The 23,032-nt window shown below is 48.9% G+C and overlaps 1 protein-coding gene across 1 annotated transcript in view; it reads left to right on the top strand.

The window, feature by feature from the left end:
- Window positions 1-23,032, top strand: part of HPSE2 (heparanase 2 (inactive)) — a 112,551-nt gene that overhangs the window by 64,822 nt on the left and 24,697 nt on the right. The window contains exons 4-6 of the mRNA XM_055720057.1: window positions 8,755-8,928; window positions 9,482-9,653; window positions 20,256-20,303. Of these exons, the coding sequence (XP_055576032.1) occupies window positions 8,755-8,928; window positions 9,482-9,653; window positions 20,256-20,303 (394 nt within the window). The remainder of the gene's footprint in view (window positions 1-8,754; window positions 8,929-9,481; window positions 9,654-20,255; window positions 20,304-23,032) is intronic.

Genomic DNA, 23,032 nt, shown 5'->3' with positions numbered 1-23,032 from the left:
GTTAGCACTTCAGGTGCTGTCAAGAAAAAGTATTTATAAAGAAAACCTCTGCCTGGCAACTGTGGCACCCTGAAAGAACGCTGTGGATGCAGCTTGGCTGAGCAGCCAGTGGTGCACAGGGGAGTGGGTTCCCGTGATGGCTGCTGTGGTCTGCCCCACGGGTACTGCCCCGCAGTGGGCGGGAGGAGGTGCGTGTGGGGACAGGTGTGGTACCTGCCCTTGTGTCTTCTCTGTACAGCAAGCTATAGCATTATCTTGTACATACCTCTGTGAGTTTGGGCTGGACCGAATTTCTCATGCCTGGGAGGTGAGCTTGGTTGTAGGGGAGATCCCCCTCCACGTGGCTTCCTTGGCTGGGGACCAGAACCATCCAGGGACCAAGTCACTTCTCCTCCCTGGCAGCACAGAAATGGCTCGTGTTTGCGCCTCAAGCCAGCTTTTAACTGTACAAATCACCATTCCCCCCACCCATGGTTAATGCTTTGCAGCAGCCCAGGTACTCGTGCCTCAAAGCCCCCCATCCCGATGTATTCCACAGCCCCATCCTCCCTGTGAGGCAGCTGGGGAGGGCATTTGCTCCTCCCATCCACCATCCCTGTCCATCTCCAGCTGCCTCCCTATTTGGGAGCTTGCAGACCGCTGAGTGCTTGAAGAGCTGACCACTACTTACCTATTTGGGAATGCTTTTAAATTGTTCCAGAAACTGCTGGTTGTTGATAAATTGGGGCAATTGCAGAGAAGTGTTTTAGCTAAACTGTGTAAAAGAAGGAATGAGCTGCAGCGCAGCACTGCCAGCTGTCATTGGATTTAGAAACACACATCATAGATTTTGTTGCTTTTCAGACAGCTGCGCTTATAGCTGCTCTTATAGCCATATAAAACAGTCATTCTGTCAGCAAACGGTCTGGCAGCGGAGCTGGGTTATATCTGCAGCCGTGTTCCCGAGCCTGGCGGGCTCGCACCCTCCATGTGCGTAGGTGAAGCCTGGAGGCAGGCGGCTCTGTGGCATGGGCTGTAACCTGTCCCCAGCGCTGTAACTTTGCCCAGGGTAAAAAGCAAATTGCCGGGCTGTACCTACTGCCTGTGTAGGGGATGGTGCTGACAGAGCTTGTCTTCAGCGCCCCTGGTTAGGAATGGGGAGTTGCTTTTTACCCTGACTCCGCAGTTGCTGCTCAAGAGGCTGGCTCGCTGGAGGTCAGGCTGACAAACCACAGCCTGTTATAGCAGCACTCACAGCGATCAGGCCCTGTCCTCTGCGGTCCATCCTATTCAGACTTTAGAGCTAAAGCCGAGAGTCCCAGGGACCAGATTTAGATTTTTAAAAGATTTCCTCAAGGAAAGGGAGATAGTGCCTATTTATCAAAATTGAACCTTTTCACAGGATCAATATCACTTTCAATAAAACTTCATCCAGGAAGGGTTTCCTACGTAACAGACCAGCTTTTAAATGCCCACTCAAAGTAGTATTTGAATGTTTTATACACACATTTTATTTGCATTCCTTTATACAAAGTGGAACAACCTCAAGCGAACGAGCTTGTCTGCATCAGGAGGTTTCTCCACGAGTGAGCTGCAAGAGCGGGAGTGAGTTATTGCTGTGCATGCTGTTTCACACCCGTCCCATGTGTGAGCAGTGCCAGTGAGAAGTGACTGCAGCACAGGCTATGGCTGCCTGTCAGTGGGATGAGCTACCCCACAGAGAGCCCCAAGGGCGCCCAGCAGGCCGGCGCTGTGCAGCAGGGAGGATGATGATGAGCCATACCCATGTTTTCTCTGGAGCCGTTTCCATGGCTCAAGCCCAGTGATCTGGGGTGGCTAACAAGGTACGCAAGAGCAGGTGGTGCTTGTGGTCTTATTTTCTGTTGCTCTGTTCTTCTGCTTTGCTCAAACCTATAGCCTTCTCCCTGCCCACCTCCCTTTCCTCTGAAATTTTAGAAGATGCTGGATTCATCCTGATCCAAATGGGAAAATGTCTGAAGTTATGCAGCAGAAGAAAACAGCTTTCTTAGCTGTAATGTGATATTTGTTCCTTCCCAGGCACCGGGCTGGAACAGAGGGTTTGGAAATTGCCCCTCTGGCCATTATCTGAGCTTTACAGCATTTGGAGATTGAACCCAGATCCCACATCTCTTCTGAAGCTCCATGTCAATTTACACTTGTTCCTAGAAACCATTACTGTCCTGTGAGCTCTTTACCACACTAGGATTGAAAACAGAGCTATTCTGCTCATTTGAGCTCTTTTTTTGCATGAAGGCAGAGCTCAGTGCTCATTCCTTTTTCTCACCGTCTGAGGATTAAGCCTATTCCTGGTTGTTATCCGACCTTGATACCGTTTACACACTGAACCCAATGCCTATGTCTTTTATCTGAGCTCTTACAGCATTTGGAAGTGAGCCATGCCCCTTGTCTGGTATCAAAAGCATTATATTAATTTGGGATTCATTCCACAAAATGAGGCTGTCAGCCAGACTCCTTAGCAATTGGATATTGAACCCAGACCTCGTGGTTGTCTTCCAAGTTATGTGCCAGCTGGGATCTCAGCCCACAATCCATGGCTGCCAGCCAAGCTCCTTATTGGCGAGAGATTGACACCAAGCCCCCAGACTGCTATTTCTGTACGGTGGTGTTAAGGACTAAACCTAGCTCACGTGGTCAGCATAATCACCTCTGCATTGGCAATGAAATGAAAAATCTAGTTAAAGACTTGAATGAATATCGAGGGTCAATGTTCAGCTGCTTAAAGACCAGGGATGATGACAACAATTCCCTTGGAACAAGGCCCCCTCAATACTCCGGGGGGAATAGCCCCAGATCCCCCATCTGTCATCCAGCTGGATATAAATTCCAGGTTCTCATTAACACACAGTGCACAGCATTTCTTTACTGGCTGGCAGTATTAAAGTTAGTTCCTCCAACTTTCAGGTATTCTGCAGATGGGATTAAACTAGATCCCTTTTCTATAGCACCGTTAGGCTCTGCCAAAGCACTTCTTGTCACTCAGAGCAGACCTCCAACGCTGCACCTTGCCTTGGGAAACGTTTCCCACGTGCTGCATGCCCCCAATCTTTGCTCCCCTGTAAATCAATAAGGAAGGCTGGGAGGTAAATGAGAGCAAGGGACAGTTCTGCAAACCTCCATCCTCTTTGGGGGAAATCGGGAGCCTCACCAGACAGAGGGAGCGTTTCAGGTGAAACGTGTGTCGGAGGCGAGCAAACTTTTTCCTCCTGCCAGCAATTTTGCCTGGGAATTCTTCAGCATCTTTACACGGTGTGGTTTTACTGCATAGCAAAAAGCTTCAGAAGACTGAATTAAAACCAAACAGCTTCCCAGCTGGGATGGTCATCATTAGAATGCAATTTCCAGCAACTGTGTGGGTTTCTTGGTAGCCTTGAAATCTTTAAAATTCTCATTAAGCAGCAACTTTGAAGGAATGGCTTAGCATGCAGCTAGAAAAGGAAAATCTTCCCATGATCTAGTGGATCAAGCTGGATGTTATAGTGCCTATGGACAGCGTGGGATGCTGCTTTTTCTCTGAACTTGCAGTAATGGTGAAGGCTACCCTTTGGTGCTCTAAATGTACAAACTGTGAATGGGGGGTTCTGGTTTCCCTGTCTGAAACTCTACCGTGACTGGGGATGGAATCCATGGGAAGGTTTCAAGCTGGTTTTGCAGACCTGTCCCATGGGTCTGGAATTACTCTGATTGCCTGTTACATATCTTCTGATTCATGTTTATTTGCTAAGAAAGCATTAAGTCTTTGCCACACACATGTGGTTTTATGAGGATTTTCAGCCCAAGAGAGCCAGTGCAAATGGCATTCAGCTGACTGTAGTGGCAATTTGTTTGTAAATAAATTTTCCATGTACCCGCTTGTTCCTCTGTAAGTGGGAATACCTTTCTTTTTCCATCATTTGCTCTTGCCAGCCATCTTACTCATCCGTCGTCTGAACATTCTGTACCACCCTTCCTGCCTCCTCCCTGTAAAGCTCTCTTTGGCGTTCTCTTTGCCAGGTTTTTCCAGACCCCTTCCCTCTGCTATCTCCTGTGGGCGCTTAAAGGGCAGGGGATGCTGCTGGCTTCGGTGCTGGCATCAAGAGCTGTTTGCTGGGACGCTCCAGGCAGTGCTCAGAATTTATGGGGAATGCAGAGTTGAGCAATACCCGTGATTAGTTGAAATCGTTATTTCTAGAACTGCATTTCTTTGCTTTATCAACAGAAGGGTTCATCTGTTGTGCATTTGCCTGATCTCTCAGCTAACCTGTGGATTTGGGGAGTGCAGTGTGTGCTGCCCACTCCGTGCTCAGCTCTCTCCCCGTCCTCCTCAGCGCTGGCATGCACTGCATGTGTAAGAGATGGACGTGGTGAACAATGAGGATAGAGGGAGAACAGGCTCTTCTTTCCTGTCCTCCTGGTTCACTTCCCAGAGTTACGAAAGCCGCTGGCATGCTGTGCCATGCCCCACCACCCCTCAGCCCACTGGCTGATCTCTGCCTCCATCTCAGCGCACACGTGTATTTCCAGTCTTCATGCTAAACCCTGCCAAAGCAAAATTCCTGAAGCAGAATAAAAAATGTGAAAGACTTTCAAACCCAGAGATTATTGAACTGTCCCTCTTACCAAATGGCGGTCAATACTATGTTCTTTATAAAGTCTCTAGTATAATGTTTAATTCAGTAACTTCAACTGGAAAGTCTTTCCAATTATTTTAAACTGCCAGAGACATTTTAATGTGCCTTAGATTTTGCGTTGGCATGCCACAGAGTGAAGTGCCATCCATCTTTCAGAGAACTTTAAAGTTTAGCCTCATATAAAAAGGATAAAAATGGGAAAGAATCTCAGAGGGTGCACTTGTCCCATGAACCTCACCATCTGCAGCCTCACAGACACCTACTCCTGCATTTTGAAATTGTCTCCCTTTGTGCAGGGTGGGAGATCCACGCAAACAGCCAAAATCTTTAATTCCTGTGCAGAGCTTCAGCTGAGGGCAGGATTCTGAGCAGATCTTTGCTGGCAGCCCCCCAGCCATGCGGGCAGTATTCACTCTCCAGATACATTCAAGCCTCTGCAACCAAGGATGTAAAAGGTTGAGAAAGCCTAAACATCTTCTGATTGATTTTTTTGTGCCAGGGCCACGGGGCATCTGTCTCTGACTACTGATTGCTGCTAGTCCCAAACCCACTGGGCAGGTACCCATCCCCACCGAACCCTGCCAACAAGCACTGCCGCTGGGTACGAGGGAGCGGAGCACGTAGCTGTGCTGCCTTGGTTAGCCTTGTTCCAACTACGGGAGCGTTAGCAAGTGGCAGAGGCTGACTCTCAGCATCCTTACACTATTTTTATGCCTTTTTTTCCTTTTTTTCTTTATTCCTTCTGCCTGAGCTCAGTGGCACGTGGGTGCAGAGTGTGTGCATCTCTGCACCGGACAGAGGGGGAGAAGGGGAAGGGAGAACATCTTATAAATCCAGTTCTGCTCTATTAAGATTCATTCTGGTACGACAATGGCTTTTTCTATTGAAATGCTTTGTGCAAGCCTTGCCTAATGATCTGTTAACTGGGGAAAGGTTAAATTCCTGCAAGATTTTCTGTGTTTGATGAAGAAAAAACAGTGCAATTATCCAGAATTCAAAGTGAGTTTTAGCCAACTGTTAATAATACTGTGATTCTTCATGTTCTCATTACTCAGAAGTAATGTGGCCATCCCTAGTCATGGCAGTAAAATATTTATAGCATTCTCTTTTGGCCCTGTTTGTACTTATGGAGGGCTAGAAATCACTCGAGGCCTTCTAAATATGCTTCTTTTTGTGCTTTAGCCACCCGTGACAGCACTCTTCTCCTCTAACTGCATCTGTGTGCAATGGAGGCATCCAGTTTAAGGCAGTCATCTCAGGAGGGGTCAGGGTCAGACATGCCCTTTAATCACTAATGGTTGGGCACCATGTGCAAAATGGTTATCAAGGCTATGTTAGAGTCACTGGAGAGGCTGGTGCTTCCAGGTTCACACTATCCCAAGACAGCTGCTAAGGATGAAGGAGATAAGCGGACTTGATACCTGATACTCTTGATACCAAGAGTGCCCATATGAACAATCTGGTTTGATGCAGAGATAGGTTTATTAGCAGTTTTCAGCTCTTTGTGGCCTTGTAATCTGCAGGTTGGGTTTTGCTGGAGACCACTGGAAACATGCAGGGGCAATCCCCAGACATCTCTGTGTTTCTCCCAGCTCCCTCCCCTGACTGCTGAGGTTTCCAGCTTAGAAAATGAAGGCAGAACATGAAATACATGTGGCATCTGTGTCCACGCACACGGAAACAGAGTAAGTGTCATGGGGAAAATATAATTTCACAGTGGCAGGCCCTGCACTGGGATAAACAGACAGCTTGTTTCCTCTGGTGGATGCATGGAAAATCAATTCCCAGTCCTCTGCAGAGGCTTCTAAACACCAACCAAATCCCCTTCTGTAGTACAACTGTTTTGTGCTGGTGAAAAGGTTTCATTTCTAGCAAGGGAACTGCAGGTAACACCTTTTTGCTATCTTCCTGTTGTCATTTAGGTGTCTATCTTATCCTTTTTATAGGACTCTCATTTCAAGTGCAGCTTTTTGCCTGGAAGTCTGAAGTAAATGAGTATTAAGTAACTGTATCTGTCTCTAATTCACTAAACATCCAGAAAAAGAGCTAATGTGCCTGAACCAGTGGGATGAATACATTAATCTAATTCAGCTACTTTTTGTTCAAACAACCAGTAGCATTCAGAAAAAGGTTGTGAAAGGGATTAGGAATTTCTTTTCTACATTTTTCCTTTCTTCTTCTTTCCATGACTTTGCTGTGTTCCATCAAACATTAGCTATTCAGTTAGCTTATTTTTTGACCATCCTTAAAACATTACTTTTAAAATAAGTTTTTTTTCTTTTCAGACCTGGCTCTGTATTCACCAAGGCTTTCAGTGACCAGGGAGAGCAACAGACTAAGCACAGACATACAGGCTGTGAGCAGCTTATCCTGACCACAGCGAGCAGGTCCCAGCTGTCACCATCTCACTTGCACCTCAGTCAGACAGTGTGGGTACCAGGATCTCAGAGCATCACCCCTGGGCTTAGGGCAATTCACTGAGCATGCAGTTGCTGCCTCTCCATCCCCTTTAGCTCCCTTGGCGATGGTGGTGCATGCTATCACCTTAGTGACATGGCAAGTCTGATATATGTATCCTCCACTCCTTTACATCCCTCTTTATTGGGAATATGCAAAAAGTCCCAGAACAGGCTGTCCAGACCCTTCAGTTTAACAGCAAATTACTGGTAGCTGCTCTTGATGTGTGTATTTCTCACTGCAGTTCAGTCTAGATCAGGGTTACCTCGCTTTCTGAAGAGAATATCGTGTGCAGTCGTGTCAAAAACCTTAAAAACCATCAATGTGTAAGACCTAAACGGCTGCTTTGCTGCCTGCAAGCCCTGCTCTCCTGTCAGTAGATTGCTTCAGTGTGATTTGTTCTTGACACATTCCTGTGGCTGTTGATCATCTCCTTATATTTTGTAAGTGCTGACAAGCAGCTTGATTATTTGTCCAAGTATTTTTCTGGGACCTGAAGCCGGTCTGCCTACTCTCTAATTCCCCCGTGCCTCCTTCCCCTCTTCTGAAAGCAGAGCCCTCGGTCTGCCCTCCCAGCCCCCTGGAACCTCCCTGTCCCTGGTGGCTCCTCACAGTTAAGTGGTTGCATCTCCGAGGCTGCTTCAGGAAGCTCGTCGAGTGTCCTGGGATGCAGTTCAACAGTCAGGGATCACTGAAAACGCCACAGTTATCTAATTACTCTCTAACCAAATATCCTCTCACTGTCACATGAGTTCGTGTCCTGCTAATGCTGGCATTAGCTTTGTCAAGCATTTGCTTGCTTTTGAGTTTTTGGGGAAGATTGAACCAAAAAAGGCGTTAAACCTTTTGGCTGTACCTGCAGCGCCCTGTACCTAATGTCACACCTCTCCGACTAGCGGGTCAGCTTTCTTTAGCCACTCCTGCTGGCTAGTGCTCCACTGCTCACCAAGGTCACAGCACAGCAGAGGAGATGCCAGCTGGGGAGCTTTGGGGCCAGTAGGTAGGACAGGAATCCCACAAAGACCCCAGCACCCCAGGAGGACCACTTGGCCAGGCTGTTACCAGGCAGCGAGCCCTCCTCTGTCCCTGAGCTCAAGGGGTGACAGGGATCTCCTGTCTGTGTGCAGAGCAGAGGTTGGCCAGGTGCGTGGTGCATGTCTTGGAGGTTCTATTTGATTATTTCTGGGGCTTGGTTGCTGCCCAGGGGGCTGTGGGAGCAGAGAGCTGGTTGTGGTGGTGGGCACGAGAGGTGGCTGTGAGCTGGCAGCCCTGGGGTGGTGATTGCCTCCTCTGCTCCCAGGCACTGCAGGGATCTGCTGTGAAAGAGATGCAAGGCAGGACAAGCACAGGAGAGGATGAACTTTCCTTGCCAAAAGCAGATGAAAGGATGTGTTATAAAGTCACTTGTCTCTGGTAACATGGGCCCTAGCTTTGACACAGTGGTGGAGGGCATCCAAGTTTTATGCTAGAAGAAGAAGAGCCCACACCTGGAATCCTATCCTGGTTTCAAAGGTCAGGCACATTTCTGCAGTTACAGATGTCGCGGGAATGGCATTTGACCCTGGCCCATCCTACACAGAAGGCAAGGTCTGATGGACAACAGGATCATTTGAACCTCCCTGGAACTAGCTTTCATTTGAATTACAAACTGTTTTTTGTTTCTTCCCAGCCAGGTCTTTAGACAAACTCTATAACTTTGCTGACTGCTCTGGCCTTCACCTGATCTTTGCATTGAATGCTTTGCGCCGAAATCCCAACAATTCCTGGAACAGCTCCAATGCCCTCAGCCTGCTGAAGTACAGTGCCAGCAAGAAGTACAACATCTCCTGGGAGCTGGGCAATGGTGAGTGTGGGAACAGGAGAGCCACGGGAACGGAGCTCGCTGTAGCAGGAAGGTATTCCCTTTTGGAAGAGGATATTTGCAGATCCCGGGATGCCTTGCCATGTAGTTTCAGAGGGATTTAAAGGCCCTTGCTATAAGGCAGTGTTAGTCCCTTAGCTGGACGTTTCCATGAACTGGTATTAAAGCACATGGAGTGTTTCTGGCTGAGCTGCTCTCAGTCCTTTGGTGGCCAGACCAGCAGCTGTATGGACTTGTATGGTGGCTGCAGTGCCAGGGGAAGTGGGGGACCCTACAGGGACAGGAGCACGACATCAGGGAGCAGGTCCTTCACCCAGCACACAGCAAAAGGGGGTGCAGGAGGAGATGCTGGCCCAGGAGAGTAAGCGGTGGCCCTCATCCACTTCTTGGAGGCTCCTTCTGCTGTTCTACAGAGCAGGCAGGCAGCTCTGCGGAGCTCAAGCTGTGCGACAGCGTGAGCTGTGTCTCTCTCTCCGGAAGCACGGATGAAGGAGCAGAGTTGGCAAGCCTTGCTTGTCTATTTTTATTTTCCCAGAGCCCAATAACTATCGGACCCTGATCGGCCGCTCGGTGAACGGCAGCCAGCTGGGGAAGGACTACATCCAGCTGAGAAGCCTGCTGCAGCTTATCCGCACTTATTCCAGATCAAACCTCTATGGGCCGAACATTGGGAGGCCCAGAAAGAATGTCATCGCTCTTCTGGAAGGGTAAGTGATGTTGCTTTGATGAAGAGATCAGAAACCCCTCTTGAGACTGATGCCCTCTGCAGCAGGTAGACTTGCTCTTTGGCTTCCCATTGCTCAACAGCTGCCAGGACAGTGAGGCTCTGTGTGGCTCAGCCACCACAGTACCAGGGACCTGGGGACATGGTCATCTCTGCTGCTAAACTTCTGCAGAGATGCCTGGTGGGATTTTGGGCTGGGCTGATTAACAATCTCCCAGTTATTCCCAGCATTTCCCAATTACTGGCAGACTGAGGTGCCCACCTTGTTGAGATGTGAAGATAACTCAGTGGTATGGATGCAGGCTCCTGCATGCCTGTGGTCTGCAGAGCCAGGAGGTGGGTCCTGGCACCGCTTAGCAGTGTAGGTGTTGTCTCAAGAGTCCTCCTGGACGAATTGCTTTGCTCTTCCCATTCAGTGATGACTTCTCCCTGTGCTTTCTCCATCTATGCAGAGGAAGAACCTGTAGCAACTTTCTTCACTGGCCAAGCCCTCTGCTCCCTCCTAGGAGAATTGGCATGTCTCTAGTTTGGGGAGGCCAGAGGTGGAGAAGGAATGGTGACAGTGAGGGACGCAGACACCTGGAGGTGACATTGGACAGCTACAGGAACCAGGGAGGTGTGGGAGCCTGCTGGCAGCAGGAATTGGGACTGTGCGGCTCGAAGACCATGCAGCAGAGGGGAAATTCCCTGCAGGACTGTAAACAGAAACTCCAGTGCAGAGGGCTGGGCAGGGGGAGGTGTGGAAGGGACTCTGCTGGGAGCAAAGCTGGGTCTAGCATTCATTAACATCTGCATGAATGATCTGGCAGAAACAATAAACAGCACACTGATTCAGTCCCTGGCGAGGTGGGGAGGGAGCCAGGGCCAGATTCTCAGCTCTGCTGCAGCAGCACAAAGAGACCATAAAGCTGGTTGAACCAGCTGTGACGCCAGCATCCCTCTGGCTGAGAGAAGTGGGGGAGCAGCCCCTGCACCCCCCCACGGCTGCTGCTGGTGCCACGCGAACGCATTGCTTGCCAGAGCCCCCGCATTTGGTATGGCACGGTGAAAGCGGTGCGGGGGGAGTTACAAAATGTTGTAGTAGCCTTGATCAGCAGGAAATCTATTAGCACCGGGAGGAGCAGGCTGAGTAAGGAAAACAACAGGGATGAAAGCCAAGAAGCTCTTAAAGAAACGGAAGTCCTACTGCTCCGTTTGCCCTTCATGCGCTGCAGCCGTGTCCCAGGGAAGAGGGGTCGGAAGAGCCATGTTGTACGGCCAGGGTGGTCCGGCAGCTCTGCATTGCTGGGGCTGCGCTGTGACTGACGGCAACCCCAGGAGCGAGGCTGTAGTGTGCAATCCTGTTGAGAGGATGGTAAACACACCATCTCGAATGAAAGGGAAGATAGGTAAGAATTAAGCTTTGAACAGCCCTGGCAACGTGATGGTGGGGGGTCTCCAGACCCCAACACTGGTCTGCAAGAGCTGTAGCAAGCATGCTGGCTCTCCAAGCTATAGGCTGTTTCTGTGCCACCATCCCTGCCTGCCAGGGTGACGCTGGTCCACAAGCGCTCAAAGTGATTTCTCTCTCCCATGGAGAAGCCTTGTGTCCTGCACTCCAAACCCTGGTGTCTGCAGCTCGTGGCAAGCGGCACGTGCCTGCACAGCCCACGAGGTCCTGTGAGAAAAGAGCTGCTTGTCTTTCCTCACAAAGACCCAATTATTACAAGGCAGGATGTAAAGAGAAGGAACAAGTCTGATTACACAAAGACAAAGGGCTAAATGCTCATTTGCAGTATTTGGAAATGGAGTTGCAAAAGGACAAACAAACAAACCCCAGTGCCTAAGCTGCCTGACAGTGTGAGCTTTACTCCCAGCAGCTCCCTGCGGTCTCTTCAGTACTCTTGGTTAGTGCTACCAACAGCTCTGCCTTCTGCAGGAGCATTGCAGAATTTCTCAATGGGATGTGGCTCAGAATGTGCATCTCAGGATCCTGAATGAGCTCCACAGGGTCAGTAAGCAAGAGTGAGGAGAAGTGTAGGAAGATGTTCTCAATGGCAAGCCTGCTGTCTGCCTGGCCAGACCACCATGAGTGGTCTACATAGTGCTCACAGTGGGATGAAGACTCCAGAGTGAATTAAGTGCATGCAATTAATAGTCCTGATGATGCAAAATCTGCAAAGTTTTTCTCTTATTTTAAAAAGTGTTATGAACAGCAAAGTCAGCCAGGTAGGAAAAGATATGCCAAGTAGAAGATTTTGACTCAAGTGTTAAGTTAGGCTGGAGGGGAGACATGAGACACCCCAAACGGGATGGACGGATTAATCTGCCAGGCAAGGAGTGCCCTGTTACACAAAGTGAGGAAGCGGGGTTTGGTGGGGTACGTAATGGAAATGAGCTCAGAGAGGAAGAGGAGAGCTTGGAGAGGAACAGGGAGTGATCTCCGACAGTAGAAGATGGCTTTAGATGTTCTCCAGGGAAAGCCTCTAGGGTTACCTGAGGTCCTGAAACACTCAGAGAAAAGTCTCATTGTGAAGTACTACCTAAGATTACATTTTCCTGTTGCATGCTCTGTCTATTGTTTAACTGTTATCTCAAGCAATGAAGCTAAACTTACTCTCACTGTTTAAACCTTGTCCTGTAATGGCAGCATCAACATGACAATGGGCATTGCTCTCTGCTGTGCACCAGGCTCTGTCTGTCTCAGTGGTGGGAGACGGACACCTCCAGGGCCGTTCTGACCCAGTCCTAGGGTCTGTCCTCCAGGACAAGGTGGGACAGAACTCCTCCTGGGGTGCCACCTCTCTGGAGTCTGCTAGACAGGCTAGATGGTGAGCACAGATCAGGTACCTCAAGGTTTGCCACACGTAGCGGGGTGTGCATGCATGCTGCCCTACTGCAAAGGCTGTCCCTAGGCAGGTGACACTGAGCTGTGCTGGGTGAAACCTGTGCACTTTCTCATGGTGGAGGCAGGATATGGTGAGGGGAGAAGAGCCCTGCCTGACACGCAGCAGCACAGGCTTTACACACCCTTCACTGCTGAGTTATTGCTGCTGAGCTCTTGCACCACCCTGCATGGTGCGATGGCTCTGAGCAGCCACAGAGCATATCAGCGTCACTCTGGGCTGGCAAGTCCTGGAGAGTAGACCAGGACTACTACTGCTGGTGTAAGGATGGGCTCTGCAGTGATGGAGCATTGCTCAGATGACTGGGGCCTGCTGTGTGGGAAGCTAGAAATGGTGTCTTGTGAATGCACAGGTGCAAGAGGGAATTTCTCCAGACACAACCAACAGTTGAGTTTGATGAGGTGTTAATTAGACCATTCATGCAGCCTGAGCTGTTGGAGAGCAGACCACGTTAGCTACCTACCGCGTCTGCAGGTACAGGAATCCCAGAACTGCTCAGAATTTGCTTGGGGAAAAAATTGTGAGATTCTAAGGAATTAACATAGATTTTAACAACAGATCAGGAATCAGACACAAAGGTTAATGCATGAATGCATCACACATTCAGTGCTGGAAGAGAAGAAACACCAGGGAAAGCGATTAGGAAGAATCGATGCTAACTTGTGTTACAGCTCAGAACATTTGGTACAAAACTTCGACCGGCACGTTTGGGCAGATTTGGCTAGGCGCTCTCATGTCCTGTTATTCCTCAGTTGGTGTAGCCTGGTTTTTGCCACTGGACAGACACTCCTAAGTGTTAGGGCGTTACCTCTATCACGGCAGGAGCTGCAGTGCCAGGAGGATAAGGGCTGGCAGGCACTTGTATCCATGCTAGGCTGGCTGCTCTTGATGGTCTGTAGCCACTTACAGTCCTGAGCCTGACGAAGTCACCAGAGAAGTGAAAAACTTTCTTGTCTGGAGCTATAGCCTCTCCCTACCTCCTCATCCCCCAGTCCTCAGAGCCACCCAATCTGCTGCATCCTTGGCTTTCTGTCTGCCCTCTTTCCAGCCTCCTTGGCCTCTTCTTGCTATGGCCATCACTGCTGCACATCCGCCCTCTGGTCACAGGGCCACAGCACCTCTGGCCAGGCAACAGCAGCAGGCGAGGGAGCTCCTACATGTCAGTCCTCACCTTGCAAGGCACAAGAGCTTCTTATCCTCCATGATTCTACTGCCTCCTATTCCTGGTTTGTAGTACCTGTGGAGAATTAACCACCTGTCTGGATCACTTTGGCTCCTTTTGGTGGTGATGTCATTCCACAGTGCTCTGAAAGGAGCCCGTAAAGGTGAGGAAGCATCTTTGTCAGTGGTGATGGAGCCCTTCCTCCCTGCTAGCTGTGGACATGGCAGAGTTGAGAGAGAGCATGGAGATGACATCTTGATTCATCTGTGGGCAGCCCAGGTAGGGGTCAGGTTAAAACCAGTTGCAGTCCTCAGCCCTGCTCCCTGCATCCACAAATCAACCCCAAGCACAGGTTCCTGCGTTGGTGCTTATGTGTAGAGAGAGGTGTTAGCTTATAGCTCATGAAATGGCACAGGCTGTATATTTGGGGTCCAACACAACCATACGCCAAAGCAAAATCAAGGTGCTAAAAATTGGGAGAGTCTTTGGTAGTATTTTTATGATGACTGCCCATACCTTGTGTCTGTGCTGTCATGAGCGCGAAGAGGGCTGTGGCTGTCTAAGCAGGTCAGCACACAGCAGTCTGTCTAGGCACTGCTTTTGACCTGTGACTTTTTCTGGAGTAGCAACCAAAGACAGTGTATGGACAGAGCTTGTTTGTTTAAATTCAAGTAGGGAAGAGAAACAAGGAGAGCCTGGAGTAGGTGGTATCCAGCAGAGGGAAGAACTCTGGGTGGGTTTCAGGAAGAAACTTGGTATTTGTCCTGTCCTCTTGCTGACAAGGACTTCTGCCCTGTTTGGCACAGGGGACTTGTAAGCACTGCATTTTTTAGAAGCTCTTTTTGGCTATTTGGCTTTCTTTAAAAAGCACATCCTTGCTGTACTGGTCTAAGGCTCTCTTGTGATGCTGCAGAGGCAAGCATGTCTCAGTCAGCAGAGCCAGAAGCTTCACCCTTATGCAAGCTACTGCAAGGCTGGTGGCACAGACTGAATAGGTCCGGAGCAAGAATTCTGTGCAAAAAGTCAAGCAACATTAATGATACAAAGGGAGGAGGAGGTCACTGCAGCATGACCTCAAGCTCTGGTAGCATTGAAATTATGAGTAAATCCATTCATAAATACATTGAAATGATGTGTGAAGGATGTGATGAGGCATTTGGCTATATAGCAGGGCCAGGGATCTGAGATCTAAGCAAAGGATTTAGCTATTGCTCTTTCAGGAGGAAAGGGTTAAGATAGTTGTTGCTGAAGCTTGATCTGGATGGCTGGAGTGCCAAAATCACAGTTACCTGTATAGGAAGAACAAAATGGGTAAGGAAAGACATAGATGAGATTATGCCACTGTATTAATACACAGTGTGCCTTATTTCTGATTGCTATCTACAACCTTAGTCTTTTCATCTCAGAAAAGATATAATAGAACTAAGGAGGGTTGCAGGGAGAGGAGCTGAGGATGTGCAGAGGTATGTGATGTCTTCATGTGAGAAGAGATTAAATAGGCTATGCCTCTTCAGTTTGTAAGGCAGGCAGCTCAGAGGGAATGTTACCGAGGCCCACGAGCCTGTGACTGTGAATGGGGTGTTTTTTCCACAGAGCAGAAAGTAGTTTGGAAGGAAAGTTTGGAAAGGAGGAAACTTTCACATGGTATGTAGTGACATTGTAGAAGTCATTGTCACAGGGTGTTGTGGAGGCTGAAGTTGTGCGTTCAGAAAGGGACTGGACAAATCAGTGGTGGGAAAAAACATCAGTCATGTAACTTCATGGTCCAGCTGGAACTCCCAGAGTCCCTGGAGTGCAGGTTACCGAGGCTGGTGGGTCAGTCTGGGACACAGAGCTCTCTTTGCTGGAAGGCTTGCGCAGCCCCACCGTAGATCATGTTGGGTGAAGAAAGGTGACACTGAGCAGAGAAAGAACACGATATAGCAGCAGATTTACACATAGTCCCCACCAGGCTCTGCTCCCTGGAGTGAAATTCCTGTCTGAAATCTGGCATTGCAGGTTAAAGTCTTTGCAGCAGGTGGCATGAGCTAGGTCTAGTACCTGTCTCTGCTGCTGCAGGTAGATTGTGCTACTGGAAGAAGTTAGTAAGTGAAGCCTGTGCCTTAGGCCGCCTCACCATCCAATTCAGACACCAGATAAAGCTCTTTCTACGTGTCACTGTTGGCTCAAAGGGCAGAGATCTGCCACTCAGCTCTAGCGATCTACCACGGTACCGCAGGCAGGCTGGTGTTGCTCCCACACTTGGCGCTTCGTGGGGGGGTCACTTTGCTTTTATAGTACTGTAGGGAGTAGCAGGTGAAATAACCTGTGTTTGTGAAGTCCAGCACCCAGGAGTCAGATGATGCTAAACCACCTGAGAGCCTGTGCGATGGTAACTTGTCTCATGCAGCTGCATTCTTTGTTAGAGGATTACTTTTTTTTTATCGTTTAAGGGATGACATCTGCAATTACCTGAATGGGAAAGAGGTTTCCAAATGCAGATGGCTCCTTAATGTATCAGGAACAAGCCTAGGAAGTTCCAGTGGCTGGAAGCTGAAGCTAGTCACATTCAGATGAGAACTTAACATACTTGGAGGCTAATTAACCATGGGAGTAATTTACTTAAGGTTGCAGTAGGTGCTCCATGACAGACAAGTATTGAATCAGGACAGGCGATCTGTTTCAGAGATGTGACCACACTTAAATCAGGTTGTGGTCCTGGGAGATATGGCTCTGGAAAATGCTCTGGGAGAGGTCAGATGTGAGCCATGGTTTCACAGGACAGAGTTTTGGTGTCAGTACCATCTCATGGTGTTGCAGCTCTCCTGCCCCACTCTCCCACAGCTGTGAGATGCTGTCCTACATTGTGCCAGCATTACCATTTCTGGGACAGAGCTGGGAACTGTTTGGGTGGCCAAGCAATGGTATATTACATTTTTCTCAGTGCTTATTTGAAAACAAGCTTGAGCCTCTGTTCTAGCTCAGCGCAGGGCCCCACAAGTAGTAATGCTGGCATGGGATGCTGGCACACGGGCAGCTGCAAGGATAAGGAGATGGATATACCTGAACTCGGTGGCTTTGTCTCACCCTCCGTACACAAACTCCCTGAATGAGTCTCCTGTTCCTCCACGTGCCTCTGACGTGTTCTGCTTTCCCACCTAGAGATGCTGGCCCAGCAGATTTTGAAGATTTTTGTGTTTTCCCAGGTTTCTGACATGCAGAGGGCCAGCCAGGGATACTGCACAGGCATGCCCTGGAGCTGCCACACATCTGCACTACAGGGCATCACTACAGTAGTTGCCCACATTGCCTGCACAGTGTGAGCTGAGCTGGTCCCACTGCCTCTGGGGGTTTTTACTGCACGTGTGCTGCGCAGCCAATTGGTGCTCACAGAGAAAGCCCAGTGTATAGGAAAATGGCAGATTTACTGTGCCAGCCCAGCCCATCTGTGCAGCACATGTGCAGGGATCTGAGCCCTCCCGGAAGAGTCTGGTTTGCTCTGCCTGCACTCCACACATGGACATCGTGCAGTCCAGGAAATCCCAGATAAAAATATGCCAGCACTGGTCATTTAGCCCCGATGGATCTTCACTGGCCTCAAAGTCTGTGGTTTGAGAAGCACAGGTGCTACAGGAATAAAGGGATTAATAACATCTGTACTCCAAAGCTGAGGATATTCTGATATCTGTGCATCACTGCATCTCCACCTGCCCTGGGCTTTCATCTCTTGCTCATGCAGTACCACTTGTTGGCTGTTGAGCTGCTGGAGGTTCCCTTTGGAGGGTACTGTCCATTGGCCAGGTCGTCTGAGGTACTCCAGGCACAGAACTTGAAGTTTTACCAGGAAATTTTTTATTCCACCCTGCAAAAATCTCAATAAAAGAGAAAAAAGAAAGAAAGAAAAACAGAATATGGAAAGCAAAATTTGAGATAGATGTGCATCTTTTATAGTCAAATTTGAAATGACCAGAACTAACCAATTTATTTTGGTCTTATGGAGACAGAACACTATGCAAACCAGTGCCTTTTCTTTCCTGCTTTTGGTCTGCACTGCGCTGCCTGAGTGATACCTGTGTCCTAGAAGAAATTTTTCTCAGCAGCTTTTAACAACAGGCCAATTAGCTGTCTGGAAACATGGGAGATGGGACAGATGGATGTCCTGCTTCTGCTGCTCCAAGGATGCTGGAAGTTATACTGAGGGTTTGCTTTGCTTTTCAGTCCCTGTTCAAAGACGGCTGTTGTGGGTGTATTTGCAGCAGGGCTGTAGGCACTGTAGAAGTGGTGAGGAAAACCGGACAGCTTCTCCCTCCAAGCTCGTTCTACTCATGGTTTTGGACTGTGAGTGGAGAGTGTTAAGCTGAGCCTGAAGAAGTGATTTAGTAACATCTGGGATGGTTTATTTTGCAACCAGAACATAAAACATTTGAGGTTATAAAGCAAGGTGGACTACTCTTCGAACACAATTGCAATTGATCGATCTTCAAACGCAGTATAGATTGTGTTCATCATTTCAGTTTAGAGTTCATTAGTTCACTCTTGTATGCTTCATCCATTACGTTTTAGGCAGCAGTCCCTGTAGTGAGCATTTAAAACCTGGGAGCTGGGTATTTTGATCCTTTTGGCATACTTCTGCACACATAGTTTTCTAGAACAGCAACCTTTCCATAGCAATATTTGCAAAATCCTCTTTTTGCCACATGACTGCTCCGAGTTGCAAGGAGCTCGCACCTCTCTGGCTGGTCTCCTCACCCTGCTCAGCTGGGGAGAAACTGTCCCCAAATCACCACCCTGGCACTGGTCTCCTGGGCCTGACCCTCAAGAGAGATGTAAAAGCCTTTCTGAAAGGCGTGCCTGGGAACTGAAGCTCACAGCACTGCTAGGCAGCAGAATCAGGGATGCATCAGTGCCTACGGGTTTTTACAGCGTGTTATTGTTTTTCCATTTCTAATTGTATCTCTTCCCTCTCTGTCTGCAGGGATTTATTACCACTGCCTTTGCCAGTGTCCTCTTATGCTTCACAGGGTCCAGCTGCCCTTTTGTCCCAGTCTATAATTGACCATCGTTGTTAATTTAAAGTCAGAATGATTGTTTCCGAGCTATATTTAGCCTGAAGCTTGCTGCTCTTGTTTCAGACCTGATTAGAAGCTCGTGCGCCGGAAAGCATGCTGCTCATCCCTGCCACCACAACTAGTCTGATAAAAGGTCTCATCTTTCCTCACAAACCTTCCCTTTCCTTCCCCACCCTTGGTCATGGACTGTCCTGTGGGAGTCGGAGGTTGCAGGACCCAGTGCCACCCATCCCTGTGTCCCCATCAAGTCAGGGCAGCTGTGTGATTCCTGTTGTGTTCCTGGGATCCCTGTGCACCAGAGCAGCCCACAACAATACAGAATCGGTCTCTCTCTCTTCATGTTCGCTTGCTCAAGCCGATGTCTTCTGTCATGTGCATAGATCACCACTTCCAAAATGCATCAGCTACCCAGCACGTTACATATTGAATAGAAAAGCTTGCTTGTTCAGTTGGTGTGTGCCTTTATTTGTTTTCATATCTGTGTCCTTAAGCATAATAATGTAGTAACTGCTTGGGCTTCCTTGTGGGAGCTGCAGTTTTCCAAGGTGCATTTTGGATTGCTGGACCAGGGAGCCCGGGAGGGACCGTCTTGGATGGCAGCAAGCCTGTGCTAGAGGCTGCTGCTATGGTGGTTGCACACAGTCCCCAAGATTAGGAATTGCTTAGGGTTTGGCATCGGTGGTGTAAGCAGATAACACCTGTGTAGCCTCAGGTCTGACTCAAATAGGGGCTGTCTGGAAGAGGTGTATTTTCTTTAAGATACTTGGGTCACAAACCATCAGGAGACTAATACATGTGTGTAACTCACTGTAACCTTGTGGATGGAAGTGCTGTGGTTAGTCATAGGAATGGGACTCACCAAAAGTGCACCCAGGTCAGCAACCCATTAGTTTGCTGACAGCCAATGCCAAAGAGAGAGCATCAAAAAAAGGGACATATGTAGCAAGCGGTATTTGTCTAACCTTTCCTCCCATCCTCCAGTGCTCAGGGGTTTCATGAGCTGGAATTAGCATCTTTGCATCTAATAGGTTTGCTGGGTTTTATTTCCATTTTCTTCCATTTTTCCAGTTCTTGCTTCAATCCGGGCAAGGAGTTCCTCAGCTTAAATACACGTTGGTTGAAGAAGTGTCTCCTTTTTCTTTGATTGCTATTGAGAATTGTTGCAGTCATAGAACTAAGTACATTCCCCAAGATCTTGTTCCTGAAATGTTGTTGTGCTCTGAAAGCTCTCCTTACCTTCCCCAAAATGATGCTCAGAGCTCTGCTGCCAGTTGGGTTTCACTCTATTATTCCCAGCTGTGCTTGCTACAAGAATTTGCATTAAGTGTAATTTATTCCTTCCGTTTAAGGATGCAAAGTTTTCATTAGAAATGGTCTGTGAGTGCAGTGACTGCCTTTGGTATCCTGTGGTGTAAGATGGGCATCGGTGGTTTTAGGACTTCCCCTTGACAACATTGGGCTTATATGGTTTCTTCCTCTGTTTCCTATAGGTTCATGAAAGTGGCTGGCAGCACGGTGGATGCTGTTACCTGGCAACAGTAGGTATTCACCATTCCTTCTACTTTCCAACACTAATTGCAGTGATCAGACTGCTGGGAGCAGAGCTGATGGGCTGTCTGGGTGTGAAAAGGGGCAGACCTGTGACAGCCACCTCTTCTGTCATCCTGCTACATTTAAGTAGGCGAAAAAGAGGCTCTGCCCCTCCTTCTGGAGCCTCTTGAACAAGTACAGGAGGGGATGTATTAACCTTTACCACTGCAGCTGAGACAGAGGCTAAAAATACCACTGCCTGCATGCCTGGCCTGCCTGACTGCTGGAACAAAGCCCCGAGCTGGAGTGCGGAGTCCTGGGGGCAGCTGGGATAGCAGGCAGCTCCGGTGGTGGCCGCGGTGGGGACCTCAGAGAAGCAAAAGCAGTGTGTGACAGATGTACGGGACTATCCGAAAGCCCTTTTCCTTTCACCGCAGTCACTGACTCCCCATGACCACTGCTCTGAAGCTAAACTGATTTGGCCCAGAGGAGGGAGAGGCAGCTTAGTCCAATGGTAAATGCGTAATGCCCAGTCCCTGCTCCGTTTTGTACACGTCTCGGATGCCCATAGGCACACTGCTGTCCTACGCTGTACATGGAGCCCCAGGAGCAGATGTTGATGGAAAGGGAGTGAACATCCAAGATCCAGGCCCTGCTGGGGCTGCCAGAGAGATGCTGATACCCAGTTTTCCTCCTGGTTCCTACATGTTCTGCAGTTTAGAAGAACAAAGCAAGCGCTGAGGGAGTGAGTGGAGGGAAAGGTTTCCTTATGCGGGGGAAAATCCATAAACATCTTTTTCCTCCTCTTATTTCCAACTGCCCCAGTTTGCACATTGTAGCCAGAGGCAGGCTCCCCAGCGGCTGTGGCTCTCTGCAGTGGGAGCACAAATGCCAGTGCAAAGGTTAGGCAGTGTGCAAGCACAGCAGTGATGGCCAAAATTGATAGAAAATGGGTTTGTGGGGCCAGCAGGACTCTCTCCTGCCACAGAAAGGACATGTTTCAGAGACAGGCATCCACTGGAGCAAAAAGCATGGTGAGACCCCCCTGTTCCCAGAAAAAGCGGATTTGCTTTGATGCTGCATTAAACTTTCCAGGTGGGGCACTGACCTGGAGCACAGGAACTGGGGTCTCAGGTCCAAGGTGGGCTTGTGTGTGCTGCCCGTAGGGCTTGTTCCCCAAGCTGGTCCTTCACAGCGACCCTCCATGGGGTGCTCAGGTTGCTTTGCTGAAGTGTAGCAGTGTGGATTGTAAAGCCCATCTGGAGACCTTCTTTTCAAAAGATCTAGGTTTTAAGATGTGAGATTTTTTTGCAAGTCTGCCCACAGTCTCTGTGTCAGTGTGTTAAACCTTGGAGCCTCCTGCAGAAGCAACTGCTGGTGTCTCAGAATGGTTTATAGCACCAGGCATGACCAGTATCTAGCAAGTCCTGTTCCTCAGTGGTGCTTGCTTGGGTGTTTGGCTCCTGGGGCTTTCCTGCCAGGCAGCAGCAACTTTCTGCAATGGGGGCAGTGGGGTAGCAGAGCGTTTGGAGCGGGATTTGTGTTACTTACAGGCTCATGCTGTGCAATAATGATCTATGTCTCAGCTGGGAATTTGCTTTTCATGATTACACGATGTGCTGATCACATTTACTTAGTCCAGGAATTTGCTTTCTGCAATGGGGCTTGATCACTGGGCCAAGCCCTTGGATGAGTTGAAGGAACAAACTTCCAGGCTTCAGATGTGGAGTTTCATCTGGTGCGCAGGGAATCTGCCTGCATGGCTGCTTTGAAACCTTTTCTTATAGGATCAGTGCAAAGTGCTCAGCAGCTCTGGTGCTGAGCAGCCAACCTGTGAGTGGGGTGGCTGCTGCAGCTCCTCACAGGGGTTGGCAGAGCTGAGATGCGGCTTGCTGACCCATTTCCACTGCAACGCAGGAGCTGCTTCCCCCCCAGCCCAGGAGATTGCACCCGTATGCGTTTGTGAGGACTGGCAATGGTCACAGCTCCAAGCTGGGCTTCTGTACTGTTTATGAATAAATGTCAAAACAGTGTCTCATCCCTCTGCTCCAAACAGCAAAACAAAACAAAACAAGTTCCTTTGTATCCAAGAAGAAAATTATTAGCAGGAAACTAAACTGCTGTCTAACTTCAAGTATGAATACTTCTGTTCCAAACCCTAACATTCTCCCGGGATATTGGTTATAAATTTGTCAAATCTGTTATTCCTTTGAAAAGGCTGTGCTCGATCCAGAAAGGGAATTGAGAAGGGAATACATTGCAGGGATCCCTATTCTCTATGTGAAAACAATATATCTGAAATGTATCTGACAGAAAAGCGACACTGGGTGGAAATAAGCAGCCTGTCCAGCCTTTCAGAGTATGGTTTCACTTACATACGCAACTCAGCATGTGTGCCTCGCTCTTCAGAAGTAAAGTGTTGCTGGAGAGGGATGTGTGAATGGCTTCAAAACACCCAGGGAATTTCCACTAAAGGAGGGTGTGGCAGGTGGGACTGACAGTGGCTCTGAGAGTTTTGGCATTTCCCCAATAATTTAGTTTGTTATGTTTGTTTATGAGTAAATGCTTGGTTTATTGTGGATCCTCTCAGCCTCTGGATGCGGGTTTCCACTGCTCAGCAACCTCCCCACAGCCATATCTGCTCAGTGCTGGCATCCTCACACGAGGTGAAGACCCATTGCCCACTTAGACCTGCAGCCATGCCCAGTTCCATCCCTGGCTGTGCTCTCAGTCTGTA

The sequence above is a fragment of the Falco cherrug genome, chromosome 9 (assembly GCF_023634085.1).
Source record: "Falco cherrug isolate bFalChe1 chromosome 9, bFalChe1.pri, whole genome shotgun sequence".
Taxonomy (NCBI): Eukaryota; Metazoa; Chordata; class Aves; order Falconiformes; family Falconidae; genus Falco; species Falco cherrug.
This window is presented reverse-complemented; position numbering and strand designations above follow the sequence as displayed.